This window comes from Oncorhynchus clarkii, chromosome 18, assembly GCF_045791955.1.
Source record: "Oncorhynchus clarkii lewisi isolate Uvic-CL-2024 chromosome 18, UVic_Ocla_1.0, whole genome shotgun sequence".
NCBI lineage: Eukaryota > Metazoa > Chordata > Actinopteri > Salmoniformes > Salmonidae > Oncorhynchus > Oncorhynchus clarkii.
The window spans coordinates 23,270,573-23,287,020 of NC_092164.1; the positions used below are offsets into that span (position 1 = coordinate 23,270,573).

The following is a 16,448-nucleotide window of genomic DNA, read 5'->3' on the forward strand; positions in this document are numbered from 1 at the left end:
TCTCCAACTGCCTTCCAGGCCACCTCTCCAACTGCCTTCCAGGCCACCTCTCCAGCCTCCTTCCAGGCCACCTCTCCAGCCTCCTTCCAGGCCACCTCTCCAGCCGCCTTCCAGGCCACCTCTCCAGCCGCCTTCCAGGCTACCTCTCCAACTGCCTTCCAGGCTACCTCTCCAACTGCCTTCCAGGCCACCTCTCCAACTCCCTTCCAGGCCACCTCTCCAGCCTCCTTCCAGGCCACCTCTCCAGCCACCTTCCAGGCTACCTCTCCAACTGCCTTCCAGGCAACCTCTCCAACTGCCTTCCAGGCAACCTCTCCAGCTGCCTCCCAGGTCTCTTCTACAGCTTATTTCCAGGCCACCTCTCCAACTGCCTTCCAGGCCACTTCTCCAACTGCCTTCCAGGCCACTTCTCCAACTGCCTTCCAGGCCACTTCTCCAACTGCCTTCCAGGCCACTTCTCCAACTGCCTTCCAGGCCACTTCTCCAACTGCCTTCCAGGCCACTTCTCCAACTGCCTTCCAGGCCACCTCTCCAACTGCCTTCCAGGCCACCTCTCCAACTGCCTTCCAGGCCACCTCTCCAACTGCCTTCCAGGCCACCTCTCCAACTGCCTTCCAGGCCACCTCTCCAGTCACCTCACAGGACAACTCCCCACATGTATCAGGCTGTGGCTGGGAAACACCTTGTTACCCTTCTAATATCAATCCAGTTGATGTACGCCCCTTCCCAAAAGCAGGGCCCAGGAAAATTACAGCAAGGGGTAGGAAGAGGAGAAAAACTGTGATTTTGACAGATACACCCATCAAGCAGGTTAAAAAAGTCTCACAGACACACACCACAAACATTCAGGTGTAGGTGTTTAGTTTAGCCTAGTTGTTGTATGGTTGAGAAATACCATTTAGAGGGTAAAATAATACATTTGATTATTTAAGTGTATTATTATCTCTGCCATACAGAATGTTAAACATGGCAATGTTGCTCTCATGTTCTCAATAAAGGTGTTTAATAAATAGTCGCATGTCATGATTTATGCACATTTCATTCTGTTACATTACACCCCAAGCACTGTTACTAACCTAGACCATTGGGTAAATTGTAACACTTCCCGACTTGTATTTAAGACAACACCGTGCATTTGCAATTTGATTGACATATATAATAACCACACCAATTTGTAAAGGACAGCTGTAGGTTGTTTGTGTCAAGTTTCAAATACACCTCCATAAACAATCTCTGAGAAACTGACGAAAAGGTGAAAAGTGTTACAACCATCCCGTCTCCTCTACTCTATACATCAAAAGCATGCAGCAAACAAAGGCATAATTGTCACAAAAGTTGAATGATGGGCGTTTTTCAGGCAGAGTTTTAATGCTAGTTCATTCACCTGCGCACAGTTTCGGGGGCGGTTTGATTTTATAAAGGGAAAAATGCATATGTATGGTGTGCGCCAAGTTTCTAAATATTAATATTTTTTTTACATGCAGTCTTAAAAAATGGCGCATGCCGTTCGAACAGTCATTCTACTTGGATTTCCAACTCCGGAACTCGGGCCTCTTTCTAGAGCTCCGACTTTCCGACGTGAAAATCACTGACACCATGATTTGGTTTTTACCTCGGCATCAGTTATTCAACGTCGCCATGACATCGCCTACAAGTGTGATCGGAGAGAAGCCGTCTTAGCCCATCTTGTTCATATTGTACTGTCTTTGATGGCACAATTCCATATGACATCACATCCTGTTCATAGAACGTTTTTTTCACACGACGTCCGGGAGTGGTCAAAATATCCGCATTTGCGGCTGGTAAGTGAAACTTGTCCTCTACTTCAGCATTCCCATGGTGTATACCGGATAACAGCCAAGAAATACACCAAACGCATTACGAGGTGAGACGTTTGCTATCTCTATGCACTTTTGTAGAAGTATGTACAAGTGGTAATCGATATCAGAAGCGGGTTTTGATTTATATTTTATCTTGGTCAAACATACCGAAGTTTGCGCTAACGTCTTTTGATTGACAGATTCTCATCCAATATTCGGTTGACCACAGCGTTCTAATTTGTATATATCCAATCGAGAGCTGCTCCTTGAGAGAAAGTGGCGGGTCAAGAAAAGTAGCAGGAAGAAAGTATCAGAAGTCTCAAATCAAATTAAAAATAAATACATCTATTTTGATTTTGGCAGGGGTGCAATTTTCACTGGGGAGAGGGGAGACATGTCCCCCCCAGTTTTATCTTTGGAATGTGATACAAAACACGGCAACGGTATAATGTCCCCCCCAAACCAAAGTTGTGCCAAAGTTGGATTTTGGGGCAGTAGTTAGGGCACTTAAAAGGGGCATGCATTTAGCTGTATTGTATTTAAAATAACTTTTGGCTATGGGGAAGTTCTGGTCTTATAGTCCCTGAGAACAGTGTTTTATTATGCTTTTAAGTTTCTGTTTTGGAACTGACAATAAGGCCTATTACATTGTGGGAAAGTTTTCTCTGGTCTTGTAGCAATACATTGTTTATATATATATATATATATATATATATATATATATATATATATATATATATATATATATATATATATATATATATATATATATTTTTTATAATTAATATTTGGATCCTCATTACATTTTGCAGCAGCTACACTAGACATGATGCCTTCATTCAGTTGATGACATGAAGTTCTCACACACTTTCTTCTTCTGCTTTCCACTCTTGTTGTATGCTTGATTTATACATCCATTTCATGATCTACTGATATCATTCCTTCAGATTATTTTAACTATGGTCCTTGCTATCTGGGGTTCTTGGGATGTCTCTACTCCATAAAAATGTTAAATGTTGTTGGGGGGGTGTTCAGCAATCAAAGACACGCTTCAACAGAGGACAAACATACACTTTTTTTTACGTAGCGACTGCAAAGCAAGTCGGAGGTTCATTTAAAAACTGCTGTCCGGACTCAACTCCGTGGAGGAGGTACTTGGCTAGGCACATGTTTGCTTAATTTCCCAACCTATTGGCTGTGAAGGTGTGTACTGAAAGTGCAGTAGGCTAGGCCTACATCATTTTGCCCTAGAAGGCTGCCACACCACTGCTGAACTCATTAATGAAATTATAGGGGTCAGCCTATGTTTCAGTCAGCTGCCATTTTGAGATGGGCTGTTTTGTCAACCTTTTAGGTCCATGTGGATCTGTTTTGACATTAGATGTACATGCATATACAAAACCCTGCCTTATTTTTCTGGACACTTTTTTGCAACTTTTAAAAGATGTTTTAATGTTTTAGTTTTATAGGCTAATTTACATGTTTGTGTCCAACTTTAGGAAGTTCTGGTGTTGGTGGAGGCGGTTTCCGTTAGTGTAATAGCTGCAGACAGTGTCCAAATCCAAAGATGTCTACCGGAAAGAGTAAGAACCAGAGCTCTCTGGTGCTGCACAAGGTGATCATGGTGGGAAGTGGCGGTGTCGGGAAGTCAGCCCTCACTCTGCAGTTCATGTATGATGAGGTAAGCGCGATAAGTCTGGTCCTTACCAGACTCCGTACATTGCTCCCTTTGTAGAATGTGGTCTGGACGCCCAGGCTAAAGAGAGACTTGGGCAAGCCACCACTCAAACCTCCAATACTGCTTTTCCATTGAAAAGAGTTTACGATTCTGTAAAAAAATGATTCCCTTCCTCACTCCTTCCCTTCTCCTAGTTTGTGGAGGATTACGAGCCCACCAAGGCAGACAGCTACAGGAAGAAGGTGGTGCTGGATGGAGAGGAGGTCCAGATCGACATCCTGGACACAGCTGGACAGGAGGACTATGCTGCCATCAGAGACAACTACTTCCGGAGCGGAGAGGGCTTCCTGCTAGTCTTTTCCATCACCGAACATGAGTCGTTCACCGCCACCTCAGAGTTCCGGTAATATTAGTTGGCAGGCGTCTTTACGTCAACATTGTGTTTTGATGTATTTCTGATACTTTTCCCCCATCTGTTTATCTAGAAATCAAAGCCTTTACTTATGCCATAAAATAAAAAAGTATACCCTAAGCGTTCATTTGACACCTCATTTGATATGCTCCTATGTACATCATGTTGGTGCTCGTGGGTCTTTTTTAGATGTAAATGCCCAGAACTAAAAAATACAGCTCCACACTGCTAATTACACCCCAACAGTGTTTAGATCCAACTGGTTTTTCATCAGGACTAATGTATTGTACGGGTCTTCCTAGGGAGCAGATTATGCGGGTGAAAGCAGAGAACGATACCATCCCTCTGTTGGTGGTGGGGAACAAGTCGGATCTGGAGGACCGCAGGCAGGTGTCGTTGGACGAGGTCCGGGCCAAGGCAGAGGAGTGGGGGGTGCAGTACGTGGAGACCTCAGCCAAGACACGAGCCAACGTTGACAAGGTATGTAACCAAACTTAAACATATGGTGCACTTCGCTACAGTAGGACTAGAAACCATACACCATGTCATTTCTTACTTAGGATTTCTACATTTTTAGATGGGGGGGGGGGGGGGGATTAGGTTATAGAGATGTTTCAAGACATGGGATACCAGAAACGACAAGCAAGCATGATTTAAAAATAACCTTTACAGTAAATCAACTTTCAATGTAACTATATGGCTGAAATAATAACTGTCCATTCTTTTCAGGTGTTCTTTGATCTTATGAGGGAGGTGCGAAAAAAGAAAATGTCAGAGAGTAAAGACAAGGGTGGAAAAGAAGGCAAGATCAAGAAGGCTTTCAAATGTTGTCTGCTTTGATCTAGGCCAAACCTTTCAGTCAGACACACAGAGCCAAACCAGACCAGAGCCTCCGCAGCACAGTGGCATTAGTCCGGGACATGTTCATTGGGACATACTGTAGCAAAATGTTTTGAAACCTTTTGCAATGGGGGGAAAAAGTGCGTTTCTTATTGGACAATATTTTATGTCTCCCTTTGGAGCATTTTCTTCAGTTTCTTGTCTACGGAACACAACCCAGATCTACAGATCCTTCCCTCTGAACTGAGCCTTCTGCCTTTAACACACGCATATCAAATCCATGTACAATACCTCTCACATTGTGGCAGTCAGAGGGGTGGCCTTATCACTAACCTATGTTAGTTATGCAAACCATCCTTTATGCCACTGTTGGGGACGGGTCCAGAGGGGACTGTTTAGATGAAGTGCCTCAACATTGATCGTGAATATATAGGTTATGATCGCAGACGATCACTCACGCGCACACTACTTAAATATGGCCTTGGTTTGATGCTCACTTGTAGGAGTAGGTAGCCTCATCACCAAGATAAATTGGCTATGCTGTTTGATGTCTTACTGTTTGCATTGCAATCAATTTTATATTCCTACTTTCACAACTACACTATTTTTTTAAAAGTTTTTTTAATTTATGGTCCACTGCATGAAAATCAGTCAGATTATTAAGTCACTTTATTCATAATCCAACATATTATCCACATGTACAATCCAACATGTACTATATCCACATGATATATAGAACCAGTCAAAAGTTTGGACACACCTACTCATTCAAGGGTTTTTCTTTATTTTTAATATTTTCTACATTGTAGAATAATAGTGAAGACATCAAAACTATGAAATGACACATTCAATCATGTAGTAACCCAAAAAGTGTTAAACAAATCCAAATATATTTTAGATTCTTCGAAGTAGCCACCCTTTGCCTTGATGACAGCTTTGCACACTCTTGGCATTCTCTCAACCATCTTCACCTGGAATGCTTTTCCAACAGTCTTGAAGGAGTTTCCACATGCTGAGCACTTGTTGGCTGCTTTTCCTTCACTCTGCGGTCCAATTTATCCCAAACCATCTCAATTGAGTTGAGGTTGGGGGATTATGGAGGCCTGGTTATCTGATGCAGCACTCATCACTCTCCTTGGTGTAATAGTTCTTACACAGCCTGGAGGTGTGTTGGGTCATTGTCCTGTTGAAAAACAAATGATAGTCCCACTAAGTGCAAACCAGATGGGATGGTGTATCGCTGCAGAATGTTGTGGTAGCCATGCTGGTTAAGTGTCTTGAGTTTTAAATACATCAGACAGTGTCACATCACACCACCACCTCCATGCTTCACGGTGGGAACCACATATGTGGAGATCATCCGTTCACCTACTCTGCGTCTCACAAAGACGCGGCGGTTGGAACCTAAAATCTCAAATTTGGACTCATCAGACCAAAGGACAGATTTCCACCGGTCTAATGTCCATTGCTCGTGTTTCTTGGCCCAAGCAAATCTCTTCTTCTTATTGGTGTCCTTTAGTAGTGGTTTCTTTGCAGCAATTTGACCATGAAGGCCTGATTCATGCAGTCTCCTCTGAACAGTTGATGTTGAGATGTCTGTTACTTGAACTCTGAGAAGGAAGGAAATTCCACAAATAAACTTTTAAACAAGGCACACCTGTTAATTGAAATGCATTCCAGGTGACTACCTCATGCAGCTTTTTTTGGTTACTATTATTTCCTAGTTTTGATGTCTTCATTATTATTCTACAATGTAGTAAATAGTAAAAATAAAGAAACCCTGAAAATGAGTAGGTGTCAACTTTTGACTGGTACTTTTTTTTTGTGTGAACACATTGACTGCACTTTTTCTCCACAAAAATGTCAATGTTTCAGTGTTGCCTTTCTAATTCTACACTTGAAACTGAAGCATTAAACTAAATTACTGTTTGTATGCACACTTATTATGGGTTATATTCAAACTGTTTTTGTGTTGCCAAATAAAGTTGTTCTCTTTTGTAATGAATTTGCAGTGGGCTCAGTGTTTTAAAGTAGCCCCTATACATCCTAAATTTAAATTGAATTGATCCCAACCCTGCTGTCCAACTTCTGGGTCTGTCATCTCCTGAGTGTCTGTCTTATCAGTTGCCAGTCATTCAAGGTCAAAGGTGCTGTTCAAAATGTGCTTGAAAAGAGTGCGGTAAGGAATTGTGGCCTTGTCAGATGTTGCTGGTGTGGTTTGACTAGTGCCTTTGTGTTTGAGGGCAGCAGAGCACCAAAAGGTTTTGTTTATGAGTGGCGTAAAACACCATTCCAGTGCTGTTCAACTTGACTTTGAATGAAAGGACGACAGAGGCCTTATGTGGCCTTCAGTCTGTTAACACTGTTGCAAAGCAGGACATGGTCATATCCATTAGTGCATATTGTAGTAAACCATTTTTGCTGCATCAAACTAAAGCCTCTTTTATTGGACAAGTCTAGGTAGTTCCTCCCTGTTTTAGCCTATTTTCTTCCGTTTGGTGCTTAATGAATAAGATCCAGGTCAGCCTTAGATCCAGTAGCACACGGATGGCATGTCCCATTGACGGCTGGCTAACCTCTTCCCAGACCCCAAGTACATCCTACCTCACTGACACTCTACAACACCTATGGCCTGAGAAACCTCAACTAGTTCTGAAGACCCTTTTAGCTTGGCAAGAGAGCCCTCTACTGACTCAAGTCATTCAGTCACTCAACACAGAATAAGAGACATACCACATCTTCATCAGACCTATAGCCTCTGTAGATGTCAGGATTTTTCCAATATAATGTCCTGCGGTCAGAGAGGAATACAATACAATATCTTTGCTGTAGCCTAGTTGAGTTGTTTGCCTCAGGATCATCAGCCATAGCAGTCAAACTGAACAGCAGGTGGAGGCAGAGTCTTGATAGAAAGGCAAGAATAATTTTTGTTTCCTTCTGCTGAACATGGACAACTAGGCCTGCCTCAACAGTAGAGAGGGAGGTGCTGAGCGTGTGACTGATACAGCCTGACTCCACTCCTTTCAGCTGACTGCCCTAACCTGACCTGGCTATTAGTGTTACTGTATACATACTATTGTCACATCATAGAAAAGACTGTATACAGTAGAAATAGAATGGGCAGAATTCTCATTCAATGGTTGTTGATTCTATGGTGGTTGTTGCTGCAGTGTTGAATCTAGAATGGTGAATGTGGAAAGGCAAACGAGGCAGTGTTGGTGCTGTGTACATATTCACAGTCAAGGCATAGAAAGAAAGGACCATGTCAACAAAACAATACAGCAGAAATTAGACTTTACTTACAGTACATTGGCACTTCACTGTCATGATATGGCTCCTATTTACAACAAAAACACAGAGCATGTCGCAGACCAGGCAGAGCCCATTGAGACACAATTGAGAATCTGATATTTACCTGCATTTACAAGCACAGTAGTATGAAAAATATTTCCCCTCAAAAGTCAAATTGTACATCCCTTACGTTTTCGAGCAACTAAAAGACTGAGATGGATACATTCAATTTCTGTACAGCTTCACCACAAACATTACATTTGTACATCGTCCTGATTGATCTTGAAATATATTTCACTAGTTCACAGATGAAGCTTATATTTACATCACAGTTGTGCAGAATGTTGTACTATTACTAAGTGATGATGACGATGATCAGGTAGAAAAGCATTGCGCAATAAAAACCAAACATATGATCCACGTTTCCCTTGAAAAAGAGGTGTTGGACCTTGAATGGGACGACCTGGTAAAATAAACATTCCAGTGCCTCAGTCTATTTCATGGTGAAGTGATAGACACCGTCTAAGTCCCAAATGGCTCCCTATCTAGTGCACAACTTTGGGCCAGAGCCCAGCCAAAAGTAGTGCACTACATAGGGAATAGGGTGCCATTTGGGACGCAGTGGGTGAGCGATCTGATTGGGCCAAAGTTCCCCACCGCACAACAGCTTTTGTAAACACACAGACTTTCAGTAGATACACATCCTTTTTAAATCACAAAACTAACTCACGAACCATTGTAAACATTGTCAGCAAGGTACTGCGTAAACCCACTGCAGAAGTATCAGCAACATGTTTGACCAAGCCAACCAAGCCAGCTTTCTGATTTCAAAAGCACAATCACATCTATTGATTCAACCAGAAATCATGGGAATAAAATCATTATGTGGGTTTCAATTGGCAAAAAATAACAGTATTAATGGTGATGAATTAATCTATTTGTCTTTGTACAGAGCTTCATGTTGCCCATCCCAACTCTTTCCGCTGCCACTAAACTTAAGGAGAGCACTTTTACACAGCATCTATTGCAATGCTTTCCCATAACAATACTTTCTACTTTACAGTGGAAAAGTTTTGAACTTTTCTGTTCTTATAAAAATAACTTTGTCTCACATTATTTTAATTTCATTAAGCCTTAATTTATAACATAGTACATTTACACTAGTTACATTACACAAATATAGATGACACCATATAGCTTACATGTCCTATAGTGGTGTCTATATCCAACAAAAATTGATAAAATTATATACAATTCCAAAATAATTTTGTGGGGTCTAATCATGCATAGCAGCAAATATGCTACACGTTCAGTTGAAAAGTGCTGTCCATTCCCAAGAAGCAAAAAGGGTCTCTTAGAAAAAATATCAGAAGCAAATCTATAGCTTGAGCCTTTTCAACACATGGTTAATTTGAAAACATTTATTTTTACTCACAAGGCTAAAAACCTATTGGTCCTGAAAGCTCAGTCTATTTATGTAATGTATGTACCATCTGTATGTACTGTACACCAACAGCCTAAAATCCTGATGTACAGTACCATGGTACCAAAACCCACAATACAGAGAGCTCTGAATACCTCATATTCAATTTCAAAATCTGATGCAATGACACTTGATAAACCATCTAGGTACTGTACCAACCCAATCCAGCATGGCAAGGTCATTATGTTACAAGCAATAACAAAACCAGCATAAAAATTAATCAAAGTTGAATAGCTGCCTCAAAAAAACAAACAGCAACACCACCACCACCCATCAGCTAATGAGATGGTAAAGGAGGCGGGATGCCTCTCCTAACCAGTGGAGGCTGCTGAGTGGAGGACGGCTCATAACAACGACTGGAATAGAGTCAACAGAATGGTATCAAACACGTGGTTTCCATGTGGTGGATACCATGCCAGTGACTGCATTCCAGCCATTATTATGAGCCGTCCTTCCCTCAGCAGCATCCATTGCGCCTAACCTAACCTACCCTGCCTTTACCTTGGTTTGGAACACCTTCACAAAGGACTTGGAGCTGTAAGAACTTGCACGGGAGATTTTCCAATCTGCAGACTAATAAATATAAAAGCTCAAAAAGGTACCCATCTAATCGAAACAATCAGACAACCTATAGCCTCAAATGAGGGGAATAATGAGATGATGAGTTGTACCATAGAGTAGAAGTCAGAGCGCTTTACCAAGACCTTACATAGAGGGTCAACCCACTTCTGAACGCATCTTCAGTTGACAACGAATAGTTTTTGACTTAAAAAATCTAATTGACTCTTAAGTCTATGGAGTAATCAAAGACAGAAAGACTAGTCTGTGAAGAAACCACTGATATGACACTTGGTGATGGCGCACTGATGGGCTGAAAACAAACGTCAGTCCACTTTCCATTGAGTTGTCCTGTTCATTATGAAGGTTTGTCTGAAAGTAATGACACTACAGCAATATAATCCAACCCAGCTACTGTTCTCTTTCTCACTTTTCTCTTGATCCGGCACACTTGCTTACATACATCCCAAATTCCAGTTGATCATCGTAACTTCTGTTATTTTTTTTCTTCTTTCGTTAATTCTCCAAAGTATCACGTTTTGTCGTCATAAAGTGCAACAGTGCTTTGTTTCCCCTCCCAGGCCAGTTTGAGTGGTTGTCGGTAGTTGTCTCCATGATTGTGACTAGTTTCTCTTGCCAGACTCAAGATGTGGGGAGAAACTATTGTGACTGAGACAATGGGAGACAGACAGACAGGCTGTGGAAGAAGAGGGTGGTGCTTAGGCCCATGCAGCCGTATGTCAGTCAATCAGTCAGTCAGTCAGTCAGTCCCAGGAGGTCTAAAGCCAACTCTGTCTCTGCCTCTACCTCTGGCTTTATGGGTGTCAGGGGCTCTACGGGTGTCAGGGGCGTTGTGGGTGTCAGGGGCTCTACGGGTGTCAGGGGCTTTGTGGGTGTCAGGGGCTCTACGGGTGTCAGGGGCTTTGTGGGTGTCAGGGGCTCTAAGGTCGTCAAGGGCTTTGTAGGCGTCAGAGACTCTACGGGTGTCAGGGGCTTTGTGGGTGTCAGGGGCTCTAAGGTCGTCAAGGGCTTTGTAGGCGTCAGAGACTCTACGGGTGTCAGGAGCTTTGTGGGTGTCAGGGGCTCTAAGGTCGTCAAGGGCTTTGTAGGCGTCAGAGACTCTACGGGTTTTAGGGGCTTTGTGAGTGTCAGGGTCTCTAAGGTCGTCAAGGGCTTTGTAGGCGTCAGAGACTCTACGGGTGTCAGGGGCTTTGTGGGTGTCAGGGGCTCTAAGGTCGTCAAGGGCTTTGTAGGCGTCAGAGACTCTACGGGTGTCAGGGGCTTTGTGGGCGTCAGGGGCTCTAAGGTCGTCAAGGGCTTTGTAGGCGTCAGAGACTCTACGGGTGTCAGGAGCTTTGTGGGTGTCAGGGGCTCTAAGGTCGTCAAGGGCTTTGTAGGCGTCAGAGACTCTACGGGTTTTAGGGGCTTTGTGAGTGTCAGGGTCTCTAAGGTCGTCAAGGGCTTTGTAGGCGTCAGAGACTCTACGGGTGTCAGGGGCTTTGTGGGTGTCAGGGGTTTGACCAGCTCCTCCTCGTACACCTTGAGGATCGCCTCACAGACAAACCTGTACTGGCTCTGGAAGCAAACAGAGCAAAGAGACCGAGGTTAAATAAGTGAACAGTACTGATGACACCAATGACATAGAGTAACTAGATTTAGCCTTAACAGCAGAAACATAGCTTAGGCCAACACATTCCTCTCTTGATAGATGCGCTATAATTATACACAAAAATCTAAATTTGTTAGTATTTTTTTCCAGACCTCAAATTGTCTTCGGATGTGATTTAGGCATTGACATTAATTTCTGTTGTTTGTCTATAAATAATTGTAATATTGACAGTTAAAAACTGAAGAAAAAAATTCACAGAGAAAATGAAATTCAGACCCCGTAGAATTTTTCATGTACCAGTATATTACCAGGTATATTGACAGATAATCCATAAACTCAGCAAAAAAAGAAATGTCCTCTCACTGTCAACTGCGTTTATTTTCAGCAAACTTTTTTTCAGTAAATATTTGTATGAACATAACAAGATTCAACAACTGAGACATAAACTGAACAAGTTCCACAGACATGTGACTAACAGAAATTGAATAATGTGTCCCTGAACAAAGGGGGGGGGGGGGTCAAAATTAACAGTCAGTAAAGTCAAAAGTCAAAAGTAACAGTCAGTATCTGGTGTGGCCACCAGCTGCATTAAGTACTGCAGTGCATCTCCTCCTCATGGACTGCACTAGATTTGCCAGTTCTTGCTGTGAGATGTTACCCCACTCTTCCACCAAGGCACCTGCAAGTTCCCGCACATTTCTGGGGGGAATGGCCCTAGCCCTCACCCTTCGATCTAACAGGTCCCAGACATGCTCAATGGGATTGAGATCCGGGCTCTTCGCTGGCCATGGCAGAACACTGACCTTCCTGTCTTGCAGGAAATCACGCACAGAACGAGCAGTATGGCTGGTGGCATTGTCATGCTGGATGGTCATGTCAGGATGAGCCTGCAGGAAGGGTACCACATGAGGGAGGAGGATGTCTTCCATGTAACGCACAGCATGGAGATTGCTTGCAATGGCAACAAGCTCAGTCCGATGATGCTGTGACACACCGCACCAGACCATGACGGACCCTCCACCAAATCGATCCCGCTCCAGAGTACAGGCCTTGGTGTAACGCTCATTCCTTTCGACGATAAACGCAAATCCGACCATCACCTCTGGTGAGACAAAACCGCGACTTGTCAGTGAAGAGCACTTTTTGCCAGTCCTGTCTGGTCCAGCGACGGGTTTTGCCCATAGGCGACATTGTTGCCGGTGATGTCTGGTGAGGACGTGCCTTACTACAACAGGCCTACAAGCCCTCAGTCCAGCCTCTCTCAGCCTATTGCTGACAGTCTGAGCACTGATGGAGGGATTGTGCATTCCTGGTGTAACTCAGGCAGTTGTTGTTGCCATCCTATACCTGTCCCGTAGGTGTGATGTTCGGATGTATCGATCCTGTGTAGGTGTTGTTACACGTGGTCTGCCACTGCGAGGACGATCAGCTGTCCGCCTTGTCTCCCTGTAGCGCTGTCTTAGGCATCTCACAGTACGGGCATTGCAATTTATTGCCCTGGCCACATCTGCAGTCCTCATGCCTCCTTGCAGCATGCCTAAGGTACGTTCACGCAGATGAGCAGGGACCCTGGGCATCTTTCTTTTGGTGTTTTTCAGAGTCATTAGAAAGGCCTCTTTAGTGTCCTAATATTTCATAACTGTGACCTTAATTGCCTACTGTCTGTAAGCTGTTAGTGTCTTAATGACCAATCCACAGGTGCATGTTCATTAATTGTTTATGGTTCATTGAACAAGCATGGGAAACAGTGTTTAAGCCCTTTACAATGAAGATCTGTGAAGTTATTTGGATTTTTACGAATTATCTTTGAAAGACAGGGTCCTGAAAAAGGTCCGTTTCTTTTTTTGTTGAGTTTATCTTGTACACCAAGGAACCGGGGAATAGTTGCATGGTAGAGAAGAATGTGCCTATTTGAAAGCTATAAAATAAAAAATGTGTAGCTCGCGACATGTCAATTCTTTTCAAATTAGCTCTCATGCTAGAAAAGTTTGGAGACCCCTGGTCTAAGCCAACCCCGTCTGTTTTGCCCCATAGTTGCGCATGTGTCGGCTTTGTTGCTAAACAACCATGCCGTCTATTGCGGTAAGAGTCTCCGCTGTTCTCTTAGTCTCATTTCTATGCATCACAGATCAGATTACCGCGGTCTGGATCATCATGGCCCTCTGGTCTCTCATTGTCCTCACGATATCCAACGGATACACGGGCTGATTGCACTCAATCAAACACATGGCTGTTTCCATGGTGATGAGCACCCCAGTCCGACCAATCCCAGCGCTGCACAGAGACACAGAGGACAAGGTGAGTGAGATGAGGCTGAAGATTACAGCAATGACAGAAGAGGATTCCATTCCTCATTCCCTCGACTTACACCGTCATCAATCACTGTTGCTACAACAACATGCAAAGTGTCTTAACGTCTGATTCGAAGAAAAAGGGAACCTGTTTGTCTTTAAGTCAGGTTATGAGGAAGATGTACAAAGGCTTATATTCTTCAAAGATGTTGCGTAAAATGCCTTAGACCTACTTCAAAGCTGTTTCAACAGCGATATGGCTTACAGATGTTAGTTGAGGGGATAAGATCTTACTTGTTAGTGTTTCCAGTGTTTTGCGTAACCTTACCTGCAGTGTACTATCACCGGCTCCTCCTTGCCCTCCCTCTTTGTGCGGACCAGACTGACAAAGTCCAGGAAGTCAGTGTAGTCGTCTGGAACACCGTGGTCAGGCCAGGCCATGTACTGAATCTGAGTCAGCGGCCTGCTCTCTTCACTCTGAATATAATCAATAAATCAATCAATCAATCAATCAATCAAATGTAAGATTATGTTTTTATACTTTTTCATTCAGTTTTCACCAAGTGCAAGAAGTAATCTCGGTTAACCCAGAAATAAAATCTCAAGTCATTTTGGTCAGATGCTCGATGTTTACGTAGTCTGTCCACAAGAGACGATACAACAAATGGTCCTTGCCTCCAGGTGTGTGAGAGTTATCTCTCTGACCAGAAATGCTGATTTCCCTTCTTCTGTCACACAGGACACCTGGAAGTCCCCATGGGTAGCGATGGCACCAGAGTTGGGCCAATACTGATGACACTTCACCTGGGAATGAAACAAAAAGATCATTGGAGATAAGAGGAAGAATAGTCTATTGTCTTTGTGGGGATTGGAAACGTCTTTCATTTTCACCTCAAACGTTACCACAAGAAATTCCAAAACGAGACCACAAGCATTGGGAAGGGGCTGAAATGGGGAGAGCGAGCCCTGGTTGGGGATGTGACATACCCGTCCTCTCTCCACCTGCATGGTGAGCATGACCACCATGTTGGAGCCCTGTTCCCAAGTCATCCTCCAGAAGTCAGAGCAGGTGGCGGGCAGCGGGCCCTGGCACGCGATGTAGCGGTTTACCGCACTGGCCGCTGGGATCACCATCTATGGGTCAGGAGAATGGCATGGGTTGGCAAATATACACATATGTATAGCTGCATATTGGCAAATTCATATATGTAAGCATAATCCATGTTTCAGTCTATGTACACACACTTTAAGAAGTGAGTATCTATCAAGCAAAGTCAGTCTGTCTCTTTCCGGGTGGTGTTTTTGTCTGTGAGATATTCATTACCTAGGTCGAAGGAAGGCGCCCGGTCTTGGTAATAAAATCTAAGATTGTGGCGTATATATCAAAGAGTGTTGAGTATCAAGAATAGAAGAAGGCCCTCACATTGATGTAATTTGCATTGATATAGTCCCCATCCTCGCCCTTCAGAATAACCCTGGTTGCATCATCTGAGACAGCAGATACAGGAAGAGAGAGAAAAGGGTGGCAGGTGAGACAGAGGGCATTTACTTACATCATTGTATGAGGAAGTACAGCATGTGCGACAGAAGAGGTCAGTTCTGATGGTTCAGTATACTCACATGGTGAAATGTCTCGATATCGATTTTTGGAAATGTTCTGAGGTAATTTGGCACATGACATTGTCAATCCAGGCCTTTTCCGGTAGAGTTGCTGAGAAACATTGCAACAAAAAACAATGGTTAATATTTGTCATAAGTTAACTGAAGTTCAGACCGGGCCTTGACATGAGCTTGGTTTCTACGTTACACTAAACCACATTCTCACTGATAACCCATCAGTGGAACACAAACAGGAAATGTTTAAGACAGTGTGGAACAATAACAGGAAGCAATAGACTTTCAATATTTCCTTTCATCTCTCTACTTTACTCTCTTCCATCGCTCTCTTTCTGGTAAATTACTTAGATGCTATCTGATCAGTCTTAGCCATGTGCAATGTGAAATACTTTCTAGAACCAGTGGAAACTTTGAATAACCAACTGTATTTAATAATATCAAAGTGGACTTGGAGCAGTTTAGAGTCACAGGGGCCATGGGGCCACAGAGGTAATGCTAGTTATTTGGCCCATGTGAACAACAAGCATATTACTATAGTTATGATGAGTGGACTAACATCACACCACAGATAGAGCAAGGAACCAGATGTTACACTGGATGTATAAATCTGAAGCATCCAGTTGAAATTTCCACTCCCCACCAAATATGGTGAGGAGAGAAAGCCTGGTGGCCAGCAGTGGGAGAATATGGAGTGAGATTCAGTAGATTTTCTCATCGAAGAAGAATTTGATCTCCATACAGTTTTCTGTTCCCAAAACAAGAATCTGTTTACGGAAGGGCTAAGTTTGTGAACTTTACCCTTTTGCCAACGTTTCCAAAAATTGCATTGTTTAGAAGTGCAAAGGCGAA

At 43.3% G+C, this 16,448-nt stretch overlaps 2 protein-coding genes across 2 annotated transcripts in view; one reads left to right on the forward strand and one right to left on the reverse strand.

The window, feature by feature from the left end:
• The first annotated feature begins 1,759 nt into the window (after positions 1-1,759).
• Positions 1,760-6,755, forward strand: LOC139373228 (ras-related protein ralB-B-like). The gene is made up of 5 exons (XM_071113503.1): positions 1,760-1,885; positions 3,320-3,501; positions 3,693-3,901; positions 4,213-4,390; positions 4,640-6,755. Exons 2-5 carry the CDS (start codon positions 3,388-3,390, stop codon positions 4,748-4,750), a joined length of 612 nt encoding a protein of 203 aa, XP_070969604.1. The 5' UTR covers positions 1,760-1,885; positions 3,320-3,387; the 3' UTR covers positions 4,751-6,755.
• Positions 6,756-8,052: 1,297 nt separating this feature from the next.
• The window catches only part of LOC139373229 (tyrosine-protein phosphatase non-receptor type 4-like), a 43,025-nt gene continuing 34,629 nt past the window's right edge, over positions 8,053-16,448 (reverse strand). The window contains exons 21-27 of the mRNA XM_071113504.1: positions 15,603-15,693; positions 15,406-15,470; positions 14,970-15,116; positions 14,658-14,786; positions 14,311-14,459; positions 13,830-13,965; positions 8,053-11,657 (exon numbers count right to left, since the gene is read on the reverse strand). Of these exons, the coding sequence (XP_070969605.1) occupies positions 10,839-11,657; positions 13,830-13,965; positions 14,311-14,459; positions 14,658-14,786; positions 14,970-15,116; positions 15,406-15,470; positions 15,603-15,693 (1,536 nt within the window). The 3' untranslated portion in view covers positions 8,053-10,838. The remainder of the gene's footprint in view (positions 11,658-13,829; positions 13,966-14,310; positions 14,460-14,657; positions 14,787-14,969; positions 15,117-15,405; positions 15,471-15,602; positions 15,694-16,448) is intronic.